At 33.3% G+C, this 18,068-nt stretch overlaps 1 protein-coding gene across 1 annotated transcript in view; it reads left to right on the top strand.

Annotated features, from left to right (window-relative positions):
- Positions 1–18,068, top strand: part of LOC148952524 (uncharacterized) — a 56,315-nt gene that overhangs the window by 392 nt on the left and 37,855 nt on the right. Inside the window, exon 2 of the mRNA XM_089089941.1 lies at positions 4,561–4,763. Within this exon, the coding sequence (XP_088946067.1) occupies positions 4,621–4,763 (143 nt within the window). The 5' untranslated portion in view covers positions 4,561–4,620. The remainder of the gene's footprint in view (positions 1–4,560; positions 4,764–18,068) is intronic.

Here is an 18,068-nt window from a genome sequence, read left to right as displayed (position 1 = left end):
TAATATGTAGAATAATCCTAGTTAACACATTTTGCAGGGAGAGAGCCTTTATCTTCACTTCTTTCCTTGTTTATCCAGTTTTTCTAAGAAATACATGAATTTCTTAGAGTCTATAGGCTATAGCCTATTCACAGTATATATACCCCCACCCCCCTAATATGTAAATATGTACCTAGAATTGCATCATCAATCTAAATATAACATCCATTTGCATCACAAGGGAACTTTACTCCCATATTAGCCACATGGTGGATGTCCCTCCTGAAAGGTAGGCTAGGCCTAGGCTGTTTTAAATTACTGACTTTAACTACACCCCATTTAAAGGGCAATGACCTTTGATGACTTCTACAATGCTGTTTTATTACAAATAGGCCTAGCAGATATATAGATGAAGTTCCTTTGCTTAATCCTAATTTATAAGATTTTAAAGATCTATAGGCTAGGTCTAAATCTATTTTGGTATTTGTTTAGCCTTGTGACACCTCATAAGGAGACATGTTAAGAAAACAATTCTTACTTTAAAATATGTATAATGATCCTAGTTCTTATATTATCCAATGGGAGAACCTTTATCACCAAGTCTTTCCTCTAAAAATCCTCAAAAGAGAAAAAGTTTTCAAATATCACCATGTTGAAAATTCAATGCTTTAGTCTTTTTAAATTGCCGCCTAATAAGTTATTTTATAGATAGCGTTAATGCCAGTCTTCTTAATATTTTTTTTTTTTTTAAAGCAGTGGCAAAGGGCAAATAGCAGTGGCATAAATACAAAATATTAATAGCAGTGGCAAAAATCAAAATGTTGTATTTTTGGCAAAAAACGAAAATACAAAATATGCACAGCATTGAAAAGAAATGAAATAATATAAAAAAAATTATATAAAAAATCCGTTGATTTTGAATTGAAGTTATCAGGTTAGGTTAGGTTTCAGAATTCACAATTTCTATAATTTCAATTTACCACTACTTTTTCTTTAAACACGTTTTTTGACACACGTGCTAAACGCTATCTATAAAACAACTTATTTGGCAGCAGTTTACAGCGGCAATTTCAAAAGACTTAAGCAACGTGGTACTTTTTGCATGGGTTTTGGAAACATTTCCTTTTAAGCTGGAAAAAGAAGGATTTTTAGAGGAAAGAGTTGGTGATAAAGGTTCTCCCCTTGGATAATATAAGAACTAGGATCATTATACATATTTTAAAATAAGAATTGTTTTCTTATTATGTCTCCTTATCAGGTGTCCCAAGGCTAAATAAATACCTCTATTCCTTAAATATGAGATTGATTATATGGCTTAAAATTCTCCTGAAACAATGCAAATTACATTGTCAAAAACTAAAGAGATAGAAAATCCAAAATTAAAATAAATATTTTTTTCAGAATTAAGATAGCCTAAGTATAGGACCTGTCATGTATACAATCTTTGAAGCCCTAGAAATAAGGAAGTGTAGACATGATTGCTTGATGATACTTTCCTGGGATATATTTGCCCTTGGTTCATTCCAGAAAGTTTCATTCACCTAACATAAACTCTTCCAGTATAGCAAGAAGCCTCTTCACTAGAATTTTACCAATTAATTCAATCCTGATTTAAAAGGTTGTAAAAATTTGTTAATTTGTTTCTCAATTATTGGTAAAAGCACTTGATATAGCCTAGATGCAATTTCTGCTGAAATAATTATTATTACATTTTCAAAAACTAAAGCCATTGAAATAGAGACTAAAAAGGTAAAATTAAGGTAAACTTTTTTTTTATTATTAAAATTTAGATAGGTCATGTAGGCCTACAGAATCATCTAAGCCATAAAAATAAGAAGAAGTATAGACATATTAACTTAATAACATCTCCTGAGGATAAGACAATGAACTCATTCCTGAAGGTTTCAATCACCTAATTCAACTACTTTTCAAATGTCAAGAGGCTCTTCAATTTAGGACTTGACCTGGAGCTTTTCTGAAGGAAAATTTATATTATTATATTATATATAAAAATACATACATATAAATTATATATATATACATTTATATATATATCTATATATATATATATATATATTGCCATTACTTGGTAATTACCTATCTGATGCTGTATAAACAAGGGTTTCTCACCCCAGGTCTATATTTAAACTTTAATTTTTTTTTGGGGGGGGGGTACCTAGGTTTGGTTAGGTTCTGTATTTATTATATGCTAAGCTTTACCCCGACCCACCCTTAATGTACAAATATATAACCCAGATTTGTTCATAAACTATTATATTTTCATCCTATTTTGTTTTCTTTCATTAGCACTCCCCAGATGGTTTTTGATTTAGCTGTTGAATATATACTTATATACTGTAATTTTATGCAATGTTAGGCCTAGTGATATGCTGTAAAGAGGTCTGCTGGAGAGATATGATTTAAGCTTACTTGGTAACAGTGACTACAAGATAGGTATGGCCTATAGTTTAAAGCTGACACCACCACATAACAGCAGCTTCAGCTAGGGTTTGCAAGGTGGCTGGGTATGACAAGCAGTATCAGCCTCCCAGCAAGACACTCTTATGATGAGGTTTGCCTCAGTGGGTAATTGAATTAGCTGGGCAGTCCTGCTGATATTTCCATTTGTCAATACACCTCACTCCCCAGATGGTTTTTGATTTAGCTGTTGAATATATACTTATATACTTGAAATATGCTTCATGTATGAAGTTCTTCCTTTATAATATGCACCATATTCTTAATCAGATTATCATATTTCCATCCATTGTCATCCTCATTTTTAAATCATTTCCAAATAATTTTTTTATTCACAACTCCATTAAAATCACTTATGAAGAGTGGTTTTTAGACACTTAGTTCTAATTTTGAAATCCCATGTTGACGATTAGGCAATTTTATAAATGATAACTTTATTAAACTACTGATATATCAAACCCTCTCTGCTTTTAGAATAGATATTTGGAGGAATGATTTTTTTTTTTTAGGGATGACTTATCATTCCCAATGTTTTATTATACACATATTAAACTTGAACATAAAAAATAGAGGTCAAAAGAGAGTATAGTAGTCTCCTTAACATTCAAGAGAGGCTAGAATCAAATAGTTCATAGTAATAAATTTTAAGTAAAGAGTAACTCTTGTACATAGAAATCCAAAGTCTTAAAAACTAACTTTGGTTTAAAACATATAATACTACAAAAGTTGTTATTTGTGCTGATTATGATATACAAAATGCATTAATTTTAAAGATGATCATCAAAAGCTGTTAGCAAATAAATTATTTTAAGTTTTAGTAATAGGAATCCAACCCTGCATTAGGGATCAAAGGTTCATTTGACCTAGGAGGGTTGTTGAGAACATAAAAGTAATTTTGTAATATAGTATTTTTGTAAAGTTGGTGATTTTTGCTTTGATTTAGTTGTAGCAGGCATTGGTGTCATGTATTGGAGATTGGACATTTTTGAAGTTTCAACCTGCTGAGCAAATAGCTGAATTAGACAAAACTGTTCAACAAATGGGTTATAAAAGATCAGTTTGTATGGTAACTAAGTTATTTAAAAAAAAATGAAAGTTGTTCCAAACTTGTCACTTCACAAAAATGCTCACTTTTGTCAAGCTTGTTTCTTCTGATGCCTGAGGTGAAAGAAGTTAAGCAAGATTATCATCAAAGTTCTCATTTATTATGGAAGAATAAGCTACCTGTTATTTTGTAAGGGATTGAATAGTAATTGAATGTTTGTCTTTGGACCCATCATAATGGTGAAACCAGTGGGTTTGAAAAGAAATGTAGGTGGTATTATTTTAAGGAATTTATTACAAGATAAACAAGATGTTAATGAGGGAAATTATATTCATTAATAATATCAGATGACTAAAATATGTTTTAATATTTAGAAGGATCAGTCTGATCATTGCCTCTCTAGAACAAAAATAGTTATTTAATGTATGCAGTAAACGAAATTTTTACATGATTGAGTACTGCCTAAGTTCCCTCTGTCCTAGCTCTCTGATCATAAAGACAATTTAAACATTGTGTGGACAAATGTAAACAAAGTCCTTGATACACATAAATCTGAAAATGTTTAGAAGATTAATTTTATCCAAAACAGTAAGGTATCAAATTGTCATTTTATTTGCTAATTAAGCTGCATACTCTGCATAGATATTGTTTTAATAGTGTAAGTACTTCATCTGTGACTTTTTTGTTAGACCTTATTTTTTTGCATGAATATAAAAAAAATTGTTTATTTACTTTTGTGCATGGTTCAGTAACTTGGTAATGACTAAAGTAGTCCCAAGAATATTTGAGACATTAATTATTCTGACAGGAAATTTTTGTTTAAAAAAAAAATCAATTTAAAACATATACATATCAAAGAATATTGAAAATGACTTGATAACTTATGTTTTTTTTTCTTTTGAAGACATATGTTTGACTATTTTAATTTATAATGTGTACCAGCATCCATTTTGTGCTCCTTAATTATTTTTTTTCATTATTTTTTTTTACATTGAAACTGTTGTTTTTGCAAAGGTCAGCTTCTTGTACACTCATAGAACTTTTTGTTTTATCCACAGGTTATCACCAGATAAATTTTTGTCAATTCTCCATTGCTAACATCAAGATCAGTATATGAAATGAGTGTTATAATCCGCCTTCAAAATTTGCCTTGGAGTGCAAGTGCTAGTGATATACGTCAGTTCTTTAGAGGTCTCTCAATTCCAGAAGGGGGTGTTCATATAGTTGGGGGAGAACATGGAGATGCATTTATTGCTTTCAGGTATAGTGTATAGTTCTATTGTTCAATACAAACTTTTTACAGTGATTTTATGTTGTGATTTTTTTAATTTAATGTAGACCTCTTTCGAAAAGTGGTGTTATAAAACTAGCTTGGTGATACATCTCTCAGAGAAGGAACATCTATTGCATACTTGGCATATATCCAAGATTGCTGAAGTTCAGATTGCACTGGTCCATGTTGGTTTCATTCAAGTATTTTCATATATTAGAACCATGAAAGCTCATCAAAGGTCTAAAAATGTTTAAAAATCTCAACATTTTCTACCTTAACAGGGCAAGAGGATTTATGCTTTAGACTGGTTCCAGAAACCCCTTCTATTGCCTCCTTCCATAAGAATTGTGGCTTTTTATTTGATTCACTCTCCTAAGTAAAATAATCTTACCTCCCCATCTCGTGCAAGGGTCAGACTGTGTGCACTATATGGTTGATTTTGAAATTATTCTTCACTATGAGTAAACAAAAAAAAAACAAGTGGGGAAATTTATTTTATTAATGCTCAGAGATTCTAGTCTTTTGTCCATTAAAAATGAATTAAGAGAATGAAAGATGGTAGTCAGAAATGAAAGCACTCAGAATATTATCTTGAGAGGATGCTCAAGATTACACTATACACAAGAAGACTAACTTTATGGTAAAATTTTCATTATATTAAGCAAATGCAGTCACTGCAAAATGTATGTAAGACAGATCTGTAGAAATTCTCCCTTCTCCACAAGAAAAAAGTTAGATGTCCTTGCAAAGGTGTTTGAGGAAAATTTTCAAATCATATTTGACAAAATCAACTACACTAATTTCATAAAATTTGATTTTTGTTCTTGTGCTGAAGAGCCAATGTGGACTTTAAGGATTTTTGGCAGCTGGTTGATTTTTTTGCTCAAGCATAAAAGGAAATACTTAACAAAGACCTGTTACCTCCCCCCCCCCACACACCTGTTTTCGACATCCTTTATTTGCATCATCCAAAAGCCCAGGCTTCAAATAAGAACATATACATGGTGTCCACAAAGTCTGGTTACATACAAATTTTATTTCTTATAGAAAAAAAAAAACAATTTTATTTAATTATAATGTTGAGGGAATATAGCATTTCTATTATTTGTAATGCATAATCTGATGCACCTTGCTAAATTCAGGTGAACTTGATTGAATAGGTTATCCATTATAAAATGGATGTTAAAGCACTTGATAGTGATGAAAGATGAGCAACAAAGCTCATAACAGCTTTGCAAGAAAAGCTGTATGTCCCTCAAACTCCCCACCCTAGTCTATTGAAGGAAGAGAGAAGACATAATTGCTACTTGCAAACTACTTGAAAATGACCTTACAAGTCAAGTTTTTTCCTTGTCCCTTGCAAGTACAACAAGAGGTCACACAAAGAACCTGTAAGTGCCTTGTTGCCATCAACTTGATCACCAGCACTTCTCTGTAAACAGCACCCCTCACTGGAACAGCCTCTCCAAAGCAACCATCTTGTCCCAAATCATAGATGCGTTCAAGAAAGAAGTTGATCAGGACTGGGCCAATGGAGAGGGCAGGCTAACCTGGGATGCTGAACCATAACCATGTCACACCACCAGCATGATGTTCCACAGGAGGCTCATCACCATCTTATCTTGGTGGACATGTAATTTAAAGTAATTGCTGTCAGTTTCAGCACACTAACTGATAATGCTTTCTTTCAAATGTTTTAGATTTACAATCTTCATTGAATAAACATTCTCTTTTAATGTGTCCCAGAAAAAGAAATCAAGGAGAGAAAGGTCTTGTAAGGGGACCAATTCACATGACCTCTTCTTCCAATCCAATAAGGAAAAGCGCCATCCAGCCAATCTCTAATAGTTGTAGCAAAATGGGCAGGGCTCCATCCTTCTAAAACCAGTTTTGGAAGTCCTTCACCTAGGTGCTAATTTGAGGCATTAATTTGTCTCTCAACATGCTCAGACAAGTCTCACTGGTTACAAGACCATCAAAGATGAAGGGTTCTAGCACATGAGCTTTCCACAAACCAAACTACACCATCAGCTTTTGGCAGACTTGCTGTTCGGATGGACTCATCCAGTGTGGATTGTCTTGAGACCAGTATTGGGGGTTCTGTCTGTTGGCTTTACCATTTACATAAAACAGAGCTTCATTGCTGAACAACAAAAGTAATGGTAAAATTGATGTTTTAATTTAATTTGCACATCTGCATTTGTCTACTGGGGTTGTCTTCATTTGAGCGATGCAACGTCTGTAATTTGTACAAATGAAAATTTTACTCTTCCAGGATTTTGTGGATAGTTGGCCTTGAAAAACCTAACTCCACAGATGTCCAATGAAGTGATTTCTTTGGGTTAGTAGCAAACTTGGCCATGAAAATCTCTTTTGTTACGTTTGAAGTCTTTGGTCTTTCAGAATAGGGTTTGCCCTATACTTTGCCTGTTTCTTTAAACCTCGTGACCAATTTCCTGATGGCAGTAAAATAAATAGGTTGCCAATCAAGATACCAAATGATGGCGATTTTGCAATAAGGCCAAGCTTCTCATCCACTCAAGAGTACCTACTTGATTCTTTCTTCTTTAGACAGAGCCATCATTTGATCTGGGAATTAAAAATGACCTAGGCTAAATTAATAAAATGTAAAAAATTTTAATGTACCCAGACTTTTTGGACACTATATAAAAGGAGGTGTAATGTTGGTTCCATCCTTCACTCAACGTATTGAGATTTCTTCTATAGTTTCTTATATTTTTATACAATTTTTATATTTGGTTTTCTTTTATAGTTGTACTTACCTCAAAAATGGTGTGTTTTCCTTTCCCTTTCAATCTTGGCCATATCCCCTAAACCAAAACTTTACATACGGTACATGTCAGTTTTTTGAATTTTATAATCAATAGCACTTAGTTTCTTTCTGCCTTAAACCATCAGACAGCATTATCCTTTTATATTGTCAGAAAAGAAACTTCGAATTTGAGAAATTTCATAGTCTAATCCATAGCCAGCCTTTTTTGTCTGATTATATTAATGATTTATGAACCTTAATTATAACTATAATACAAGACTATTTAAAACTATGATCTGAGTGTTTGAACCTACTTTCTTAATAGTATCTCATTAGTGGACATCAAGAGATAAAACTGTAAAAGCTGATTTTGCAAAAATAGTTTATACTTGATACATGTGACAAAAAAAGAAGAATAACTCAGTGAGCTTGAGGATTTGTTTCGAAAATATATAAAAAAAAAAACAAATAGTTAAAATGGGGTGCATCTGCGTAATTTAGCAGGTTTTTTTACGTGATTCTTCTTTGAATTATTTGTACCAGTGAATTTCACAAAGCTTGGGGGGGAGTACTAAGAGAAAATTTTAAACAATATAACACAAATTTGTTTCTATGTATTTTCCTACGCTTTTACGAGTCGACAAAATTTTGGAGGGTGTGGGGTCAAATCCCCTGCCCCCTCCCTTTGATACGGCCTTGTCATTGTGTAAAATAGTTATGATAATTTGAATTTCTTAGCTTTATCTCTCATCTGATAAAATCACCCTCGAAGGGTAGCTATGTCCAGCAAAAGCTGCATAAAGTTCTGTAAGGTTTTTTCTATTGTGCTTTTGCGATCCCCAAACATATTGGGGGGGGGGGTCCCAAATTGCGTGAATGAAAATATGATTCTTTTAAGTCTTCCAAAAGTAATTATTTATAGTTCGTGTTAACGTTCGTATATTTACTAATATTGATGTTTGGAGACATGCTGGTGAACCAAATTTTCTTTTGGTGGTATTTGGGGATAGTGGAAGCATTATATTTGAATGTAAATTAGCTTATGTATGTCTGTATCTTGCCGCATTAGGAGCTCTGTAGGACTGTAAAATAGTAATTTTGTTTTGGAGTTAATTGCTTTTGGGAAACATTAAAAACTGTTTATTAGAACCATACTGACCCAAATGCATAGTATGGTGTTTTCACCTAGTACATAAGCACGTTTTTCTTCAATTTACTTTGAAAAACTATCATACCAGAAAACCTATTAATGTTACCAGTAACATCATTGAGAATGCATTTAGCCTGTCTTTTGACTTAGTGTTGTGGAACACTTACTTCAGCTTAAGAGTAAAAAAAAATATTAATGGAAAATATGCTGTGATTGTAATTTAGATTTTTAATCCAAATTTAGTTCACATATGTAAAGTTGTTAGAGTTGGAAGTTTAATCCTCTGGCTCCACAGCCTTATATATTTCACCCTACCTGCAAATTTCTGCCCGTGTGTACCACCCCTTTCAAGCAGCATGATTCAACATTATCTCTTTGGGGAAGCATTAGTATTGTCATTCTCTCTTGTCTAACCATTTAATGGTGGGGAGTTTTTTGCTGAAAGTACATAAAACCATAGACGCTTGCACCCTTGGTCAACTATTATTGAAAATTTTATGATTTCTTCAATCTCTCTTCAGCAGGATAAAGTGGATACACCATCCGGTTAACTTTGTGTATCATTAGACTGATACATACACACAGGGTGAAGGTGTCTTTATTTTTTCTGAAAGACCACCTCCCCTAATAAAAATGCTGCTTTTGTGTAACTGAAATCTTTCATTATTTAAAATGCACATATAAAAGTACTGGATCTTTTAACATAATAGGAAGTGAAACCACTGATGCTGGCATACCTGGTCAGATATAAATGAAAATTGTATGGTTTTCTTAATCTCTCTTCAGTAGATTAAAGTGGACACACCATCATGTTGACTTAATATATCATTCAATTGACGGTTTGTCAGTGTGCAGACAAGTCAAAGGTGTTGAATTGCTAAAACAAAGTATAAGAACAAAGGCTTGCATTGACTTTTATTTTATTATTTTGAAAATCATCCCTTAAAATTGTTTTGCACCATTCAATATTTAGCAGGAGACCTGTTTTCTGAGCTGCAATCCCTGAGAATAACATGTTTCATTGGAATCTATTGCATGTTTACACGGATTTATTCAAGTATATACTAATATTGTTGGATTTGATCATACAATTTTATATCTTCTTCATCATTGTTGGCATAATTTAAGCTTTAATACTCATACTTTTAAACAAAAAAAGCTTTAAAAATTTTTAAAGACTGTGAGGTAATCATTCCTACACCTAGCGTGGTGTGGGGTATTTTATAGGCTATCAGAGCTTCAAGGTATTTATTGTAATTAAAATTTTTTTAAAGTTTAAAATTACAAAGCCTGTTGTGAATTATCACTCTGGTATCAATATTGACAAATAATAGCTGTTTTAGGTGTACATTAGAAAATAGAATGATATAAAAGCTATTTAAATAACTGTTATCAGAAGGAGCTAAAATTGATCCATATAACCTCTCCCAGTACAAATTTGGACTTAAATATGAGCTGTTAGGTGGCTTAATCTCCCCTCCCCCTCCCTGATCAATCAGAAAAAGAAACCTCGAGTCAAGCTTGTCTCCCTAAATTAGGCAGCTACACCTGGTGCTGGGAGAGACAGTAAAAGACTACAAATCCACAAACAACCTGAATGTTAAATGATCATCAAATTATATAAACAGTCCTGTGATTAGAGCAAGACGTATTTTGTGACTGCCATTTACCCATTGCTCAAGACTACTAATTGTATTTCAAAAATAAATTCGAAAAAACTTTGTAAGGATCGTGTATATTAGGCCTACCTAACAAAATTGCACCCAAAGTGGTGATTGTAATAACAGCTAAGGACTGGCAATTCTAGGCTATTTCGGAAATAAGTTGGAACAAATTTTACTAGCACTGTTTAAGTTATGTTCTTTACCTTAAATGGTACCAGGACTAATTCAAGGATTCGTATTCTATGTTTAACCTTTAATTCCGATATCTCACAAATTAATAGCTTTAGCTTCTCTATTACGTGATGTATCTGGTGAATATATTGGAAAAACCCATAAACAACATCAACAAAAGGTTTTAGAAAGTTATAAGACTAGAAACTGGCACTAGTGTCAAAAAGAAAGATCACCAATGCCATCTAGTGTTTGTTGAACAGCATCAACAAAAGTTTTAGAAAGTTGTAAGACTAGAAACTGGCACTAGTGTCAAAAAGAAAGATCACCAATGCCATATAGTGTTTGTTGAACAGCATCAACTAAAGTTTTAGAAAGTTTCAAGACTAGAAACTGGCACTAGTGTCAGAAAGAAAGATCACCAATGCCACCTAGTGTTTGTTGGCTTTATTCTTTTTTAGCGTACCCTAAACTGATGGACATTTGTCTTTGTGGGCACTTTAAAATATAGGGAAGGGGTAAAGAAAACAGAATTCAAATAAGCTGACGAGATTGAAGAAAAGCTGCCTACTTAACCTATGAAGACTTTCCAATGATAACCTAGGCTTACCTTATACAGGCTGGATTGTAACTTAAAATAATTCTCGAAGAAAAAAACAGGCTGATTCACGATTACTTTTAAAGGAATTTTAGCTTCAATCCTGTGAAATGTTTTACTTATTTAATGAAATCGTTATATGCTATTCAGTCAGTGGTGCTTGTTGCTTCGACCTCTATATTCCTATGTTAAATTATCAAAGATCCAATTCTCTACGAAATCTTGTGTTGTTTTTGGCATTAGTACTACTAGAAGTTACTTTTTCGTCTGACATCAATGACACGGAATTAGTTATACTCTAAAAATAAGTGTATTCTATTTTTTACTGGTAAGCTATATCGTTTACTACATTCTAACTACCCATAAATAAACACGGTTCTAAAAAAGGCATCCTGATTAGTTCATTGCTCATTCTTTTTTATAAGGGTGATTAGTGGCAGTACTAACTGAAATAACTAACTTAATCTTAATTTACTTTTGAAATGCGTTAATGGCTTTATTAATTTGCTATTTACCTAATGAATTTGGAATAATTTACTAACTTTATTTGGACTTACTGCAGTGATGAGTTGTCAATCTGCTGGTCTTTACAGTAATATTACAACATCAATCCTTAAAAAAAATACTTTAGAGTCTGTAAAATATTTACAACTAAATAGAATCACAAGTTTATCTACTTAGAAGCTAAATAGGAAAAAGAAGAATTCGTAACTGTAGATCCTGCGCGTTGCCGTTTCCCCCTGTAGATTATTTTAGTTTGGCTCTGTCTTGTTTTTACTTATATTTTTATAAATATTTTGATCACCTAGGGGCCAACTTCCCTAATGTGGGTGCAGTTATCACTTACATGTATACAAATTGGTCAGGCAAAAAGGAAAAGGTCATGACGAATATAACCCACCTTCTCCCCCCCCCCCTATAACGTCTATAACGCATTGCTACAATCTAAAGAAAAGAGAAGGGAATTAAAATCAAAAGTTCCAGGCCGTGTTTCAATTTCTAGAATATCAATTAACATACGTTTCTGTCAGAAATTCGAAATGGTTTTTTTGGAGCATTTTCAGTAAAGTTTCTAATTTGAACTGACCTTTAATGTCATTTTTTTTATGTTTTTCAGTGGGTTGATGTCTTTTTCATAACTGAGAGTAACACACTCACGAATTTTTGCATATATTGTGGAGGTTAAAAAAAAGGCTGGAGGAGTAAATTAGAAAGATCTTTATGTGTATTTTCATGGAAATGCCCAGAAATCCGGTGTGTAGGGGGATTACACCCGAAAATATGCGTATATATAAGGGGCTACAGCTGGATACCATCTAGTTTAATCAAACTTGTTGTACAAAAAGAAAAGGAACGTTGTATCAGTCATATTAATTACAAGACAAGATAGAAAAAAGACAAGAAAGAAATAGATTTATTAACAAAAATGTCGCTTACATCATCTTTCAACAATCAACAGGGGGAACCCATTGGGTTTTATAGAACCCATTGGGTTTTATGTTCACATCTTTATACTTATATATATTCGCACTTCCCCTACAGATAAAAAATCACAAAACAAAATCTAAATCGTTTACAGCTTCCTAGTGGAACACGTTTCAACCTCCTCTTGAACTGGCTAACATTATCTGCTACCTTTATACCCATCAAGAGAGAATTCCAATGCTGTGGTAAAACACGGAAATAAAGATCTTTGTTGAGTACCCCGAGCCTCAGACACTATCCCCGAAGCATGCCTAGTTTGATAACAATGATTAAAAGCTAGACTTAAATTTTTCCCAAAGGCCCTCCGGTGAATAACGATTCAAACATTTATAAACAATATAGCTAGTTGATAATCTCTTAACTTTTAAATATTTAAAATTTTCAGTTTTGTAAAGCAACTCAAAGTATTATTTTTAAATCTCACAGAATCTCCTAAGACACAAATAACTTTATTTTATAAATTTTGAACTCTTAAACCTTAAAAAAAAGGACTAGTCCACTGACAACAGTCTTAAGACAGATACGGATTGATAAGAGAATGATAGAGGACCATTGGAATTCTTGGTAGAAGCTCATTCCTTAGCCTTCTAAGAAGCTCTAGGCACTTGTGCTGCTACTGCATCAAAATGTAGTTTCCAACTCAAATTACAATGAAGATAAAACCTAAATATCTAACACTAAAACTTTATGCAAAGAGATGACCGCGGCTGCTTTTAATCGCGAATGGAACTCGCCGTTTTTCAGTGATAAGTTAATCAAATTTACAAGGCAGGGCAACAACTACATCATTACTAATTTAAATGTTTGCAGATTTAGACGATCACTCCCAGACGATTTTGACTTTATCAATCCTATTATTTGCTTCACCTCCTCTAGATAAGATACAGTAATATTCATGTTCACCCTTGAACCTCTTTCATCTTCAAAGGGCTCCGGCAATTTCAGTACTATTAAAATATGAAATTTCCTTTCTTAAAGCAACTATTCTAATATCAACTTTTAGGCTAATTTCCTATGGCACCTTCTTGCCACAATTTAACAATTCATCTATGATTTTCCATGTACCTTTAATATTCCCTTTGTTGTTTTCAAATTTCATTCCATAATATTCTCGAATACAAGGTCTTTGTAGCCAATTAGTTTCATCGCGAACTTTTTTTTTAATTTATTGAACACCTCCTGTGACTCTAAATTCAAACAAAGTACTTATAAGTCATTTCTTTTCTGGATTGGTCAACGAAGCTCCTGGGTTACCCGTGGTTTATAGGGGTTGGTTTCTTCAGCTTGATAATGCTCATTGGACATGCTGAATCAAATATCAGTTGAATAATGCCTACAAACTTACCTAACGCAGTGGATGAACTTTCATTGTAAATCTCTTGCCATGAAAGAATACTCAGTTCTTGACTAAATTTATCAATATTCTCTTTTTTCAGTTGCCTTTTCTTTTTCCTCTTTATTTTTGGCTTTTGTGTACGTGAGAAGGAATTCACTGCCACGACAAGAAAACGATCGGAAGACTCGCTAATTGTTACATCCGCATAAGAAGTTGCAAGAAGGCAAAATCAAACAAATTTGTTGTCGATTTCTGTTGCTTAATGTTGAGTACCATGTATTGGAATTCCTACTATAGGATATAGATCATGACTATCTATAAGGGTAAAAAACTCTAAATTATTGTTATTCAAACTTTAAAGATCAAAATTAAAATCACCCATGCAAATAAACTCGGAAGTACTCAACTGAATCTCATCCAGAACTTGATCAAAACCAACTGCAAACTTTTTCCACTGAGTACTTGGCTTATACACTTCGGTTATAAAAATACTATTTCCTCCAATTTCTAGCTCAAGAGTGAGAGCTTCCACCTTCCCTTCTATCCAAACAGAAAAATTCTCATGGGTTACCCGTGGTAAAAAAAAATCCTCCTGGGATGGGGCTCATTCGGTTAGAATTCTGAATTTTCTAATGCAAACAATGAATCGTAAACAATTCCAAAGTAAACAAACTGTTCGAGATAAAAATTATATTCAATAAAGCATAAACGGTGCTGTGGTTTTTATAAGGCTTAGAGGGTGGTAGCCTTACTGTTATCTATGGTAATTTCTGTACTTTTTAAGTCTAAATTACTTATTGATGGTAATTTTTGTTCGTAGTTGTTCGTAATTTTTGATGGTAGTTGTTGGTCCCATTTATTCATTGGGACCTCCATGTGCCTTCGTCTTTCTATTCTTTACAATAAGTTGATATCCTGGAAAATTAAAAGGCGACAGAGAATTTTCTAACGTTAAAAAAGGCTCACGTAGGTCTATAATATCAAATTTGTAATTCGTACTATCAAGTATCTGCAGAATCTCACGATACTATGACGTAACATGACAATTCCAATGACCAAGACAAAGAATTTTCATCATCATTAAATACCGAAGAAATTAGATGTCTGTAACGGCTATTCTATTCTGTCGAAATTTTACAGACGAACTTTCCTCCGAAACATCAGCATTGAGAATATCTCCAGCTCGGAATGGATTATTTTCAAAGGTCCTTAGCCTGTCACCACAACTTTAACATAACTTGGTGAAATTCATTTTCTATAATATTAATAATAATAAAAAAAAACAAATTGACAAACAATTAGTGAACACATGTCAACTTTTAGAACACATTATCAAGCAATATCGTCGATAGACCATAAATAACGAGAAAACGAACCACTCGCGAGACGTACGTCAGGTTTTCCGACACAAAAATACCAGTACGAGCTAATTTCTACGTTCCATTGAAAGCTTTAGATGCAAGGTTATCAAACTTGAATGTACAACCACAGAATCAATTACATCTTGTTTGCTATTAGCTTTGCTTAGCTTGAATCTTTTAACTTCAATTCTATATTTCAGGCTCCACTTGATTTGTCATAATTTCAAGGACTACTGACTTTAAGTCAATATTGAAAAATTGGTTATCCCCATTGAATGCGAGACTATTTAATCTCGTTTTTTGTTCATACTTATCAAGCACTGGTTTTTAAAATGCTTCAAATTATTTGAAAAAAAAACAACGAACATCGGCTAGAATTCAGCAACTAATGCTTTAAAGTTCACTAGAAATCGACGTATTGTGCGCTTTAATTGCACTAACTGTGTCTTTAGAAAACGATTGTTTACCTCCAGCAGCTGCGAATTTTTCATCTAATCTCTGAGCAAGATTTTCCATGACAGACTGGATTTCTTGCTGTGTCGCTGTAATCCTGGTAATAAGAGCGGTTGATCCCGAAACATTCTGTAAATCGAATATTTTCAGACTCTTGTCCTTTAGGCATGTCTTTGTAAATGTCTGGTTTCAGCACAAATTCTTTAAACGCTCCCTTTATAGCTTTTCTGGAATTTTTCATAGCCTCTGCTTTATTGCATTTAAAATCTACAATTTGGGATTCATTTAAGAACTGGGTATCATGTGTACATAGCAGAAAACTAAATACTTATAATTACTAGTTTTTCTTGTCCTTTCGGAGTTATTTCTTCAACAATACGTTCAGGTCATTCGGGATTTTCCCGAAACCTAGCTAGTGCCAGCTTATGAACAGTGAATTCAGCCATCTACTTAACTAGCTAGCATTTAATTAGTAAATTAGCATTGGAAAACACCAAAAGCTCGTACCTCTTGGTGAAGCTGTACTCTTCTATCCAAGTCAGCCAAACACAGGTATCCATAATTAGTCGAATCAGTCAGTCCAAAAAATAAGCAGTATCGGACTGTGTAAAAATAAAAAGGTCACTTGATACTTTCATCCGTAACAGACTATTGTGAAACCTCCGTAATCACCGAATTAGTTATATTTTCAAGCTCAAAGAATCAAGTTCAAACATATGTTTTTGCCTTGCGATCTAATTGAAGACTGAACTCTTTGTTAGCAGGCCAAGAATAACCGCTTTGTTAATAAGAACAAGTTTGTAGTGTCTGAGCATTTTCTGTATTGAAAAACTAAGAAGACTAATAGTATTAGCAACATACCTAGCTTTTAGTGAGACCACTATTTTGTACACAGTAGGTCTCCACCATCCTTCTCACCCGTAAGTGTGCCCCTTTATATATTTCACGGTGTTTTGTTCATGTATGTTGACTAGTGACGTAATCAACAATGCTTCTTTAAATTATTGGTATCAAATTACTTTAAATTGTAGCATCAGGCAAGCAAGGTAAACCTGTAGACGCTGGGTCAGTGATGAGGTGAACAGGAAGATTCGGAGCATCCCATACAGTTCCCCAAGGTTTTTTTTACACCAGTAGTGATTAATTGACTTTTTGAAAGGATTGACGGTGGGGCGGTCACAGCAAGGGAGTTCTAAATGTCAATGAGCCAGTTTAGAAATTCCAATAATGAGCCAAATATTTTTACGGGAAACTTGAATCTCTGATTAAAAATTCTCTATCTGAGCAGCAACGAATTGAAGTTTCAACTTCTTCTTTTTAAATTTATGAATTTAGCCAGATAGAGGTTTTTGTAAATTGGCTCATTTCCAGTATCGTATAAATCAGATGCTAAGTTTGGTTTTGGCTTGAACCTGGTTTCCATAAGTAGGAGACATATATCTTAGATTCAAATCAAGGACCTTGGAATTCCCCAAACACGCATTCCTTGGTTTTCACTTATAAGTTTGTCTGACATTGTCTGGAGCTATTTCTAGCATTGCAAACAGAATTTAGTTCTTTTCTGCTAATGATAGAGGGAAATACCTGATCTCAGTATTTCTGACAGAAAGAGCTAGTGAAACTACAAAAAGCACCAACAATATTTGAATGCCTTATCTTCTAATTTTTTCCGCAATAGCCACTGGAAGTTACAAAGCAAAATAAAATAAAAGCAAGCTATAGAGCACAGACAAAACAGAGAGATGCTTTGGAGGCAGGGCTATGTACACGAAGTTCACGCTTGGTGGAGATGGCGTTCATTTAAAAGAAGATGGAAATCAAAGAAAAAACCATTTTCTTTCGGGAAAAAATAAAACACCAATGCCATCTACCCTACGTTCAATAGTCCTTATCGATTATTTCTTGTCTTCAATAAGGAATTAGCAGTTATTAGATTTGTATCCCAAAGCACTTATTGCAGTCTATTGTAATTATTATTTTCGTGTTGTGCTTCAAAGCTCAATAAGCTGTAATCAGGCCCTTATACAGATAGAAAATCTAGGGACATTTATCAATCAAAAACTTTTTTCGGTTTTAATGGCTCTTTGAGGATGCAATATCTTTTTTTTTTTTCAAGAAGTGTTTAGATTACTATATATACCGTATTCAATAGATCATTCCAATTATATTTATTTGGTAGGTCAATTCCGTTGAATGCAATAAGCACTTTTGAAAACAGAGCTCATGTCACCAAGTAAAATCATGAAGTCCGTTTAGAGCCTAAATCAAAATAGCAGTTGCTTTTTAATCAGTTTCTACCTTT

This window comes from Artemia sp. Qi Xiang Cuo, chromosome 5, assembly GCF_049724085.1.
Source record: "Artemia sp. Qi Xiang Cuo chromosome 5, ASM4972408v1, whole genome shotgun sequence".
Lineage (NCBI taxonomy): Eukaryota > Metazoa > Arthropoda > Branchiopoda > Anostraca > Artemiidae > Artemia > Artemia sp. Qi Xiang Cuo.
Note: the sequence above shows the minus strand (reverse complement) of the source record. Positions and strands in the feature narration are given on the sequence as shown.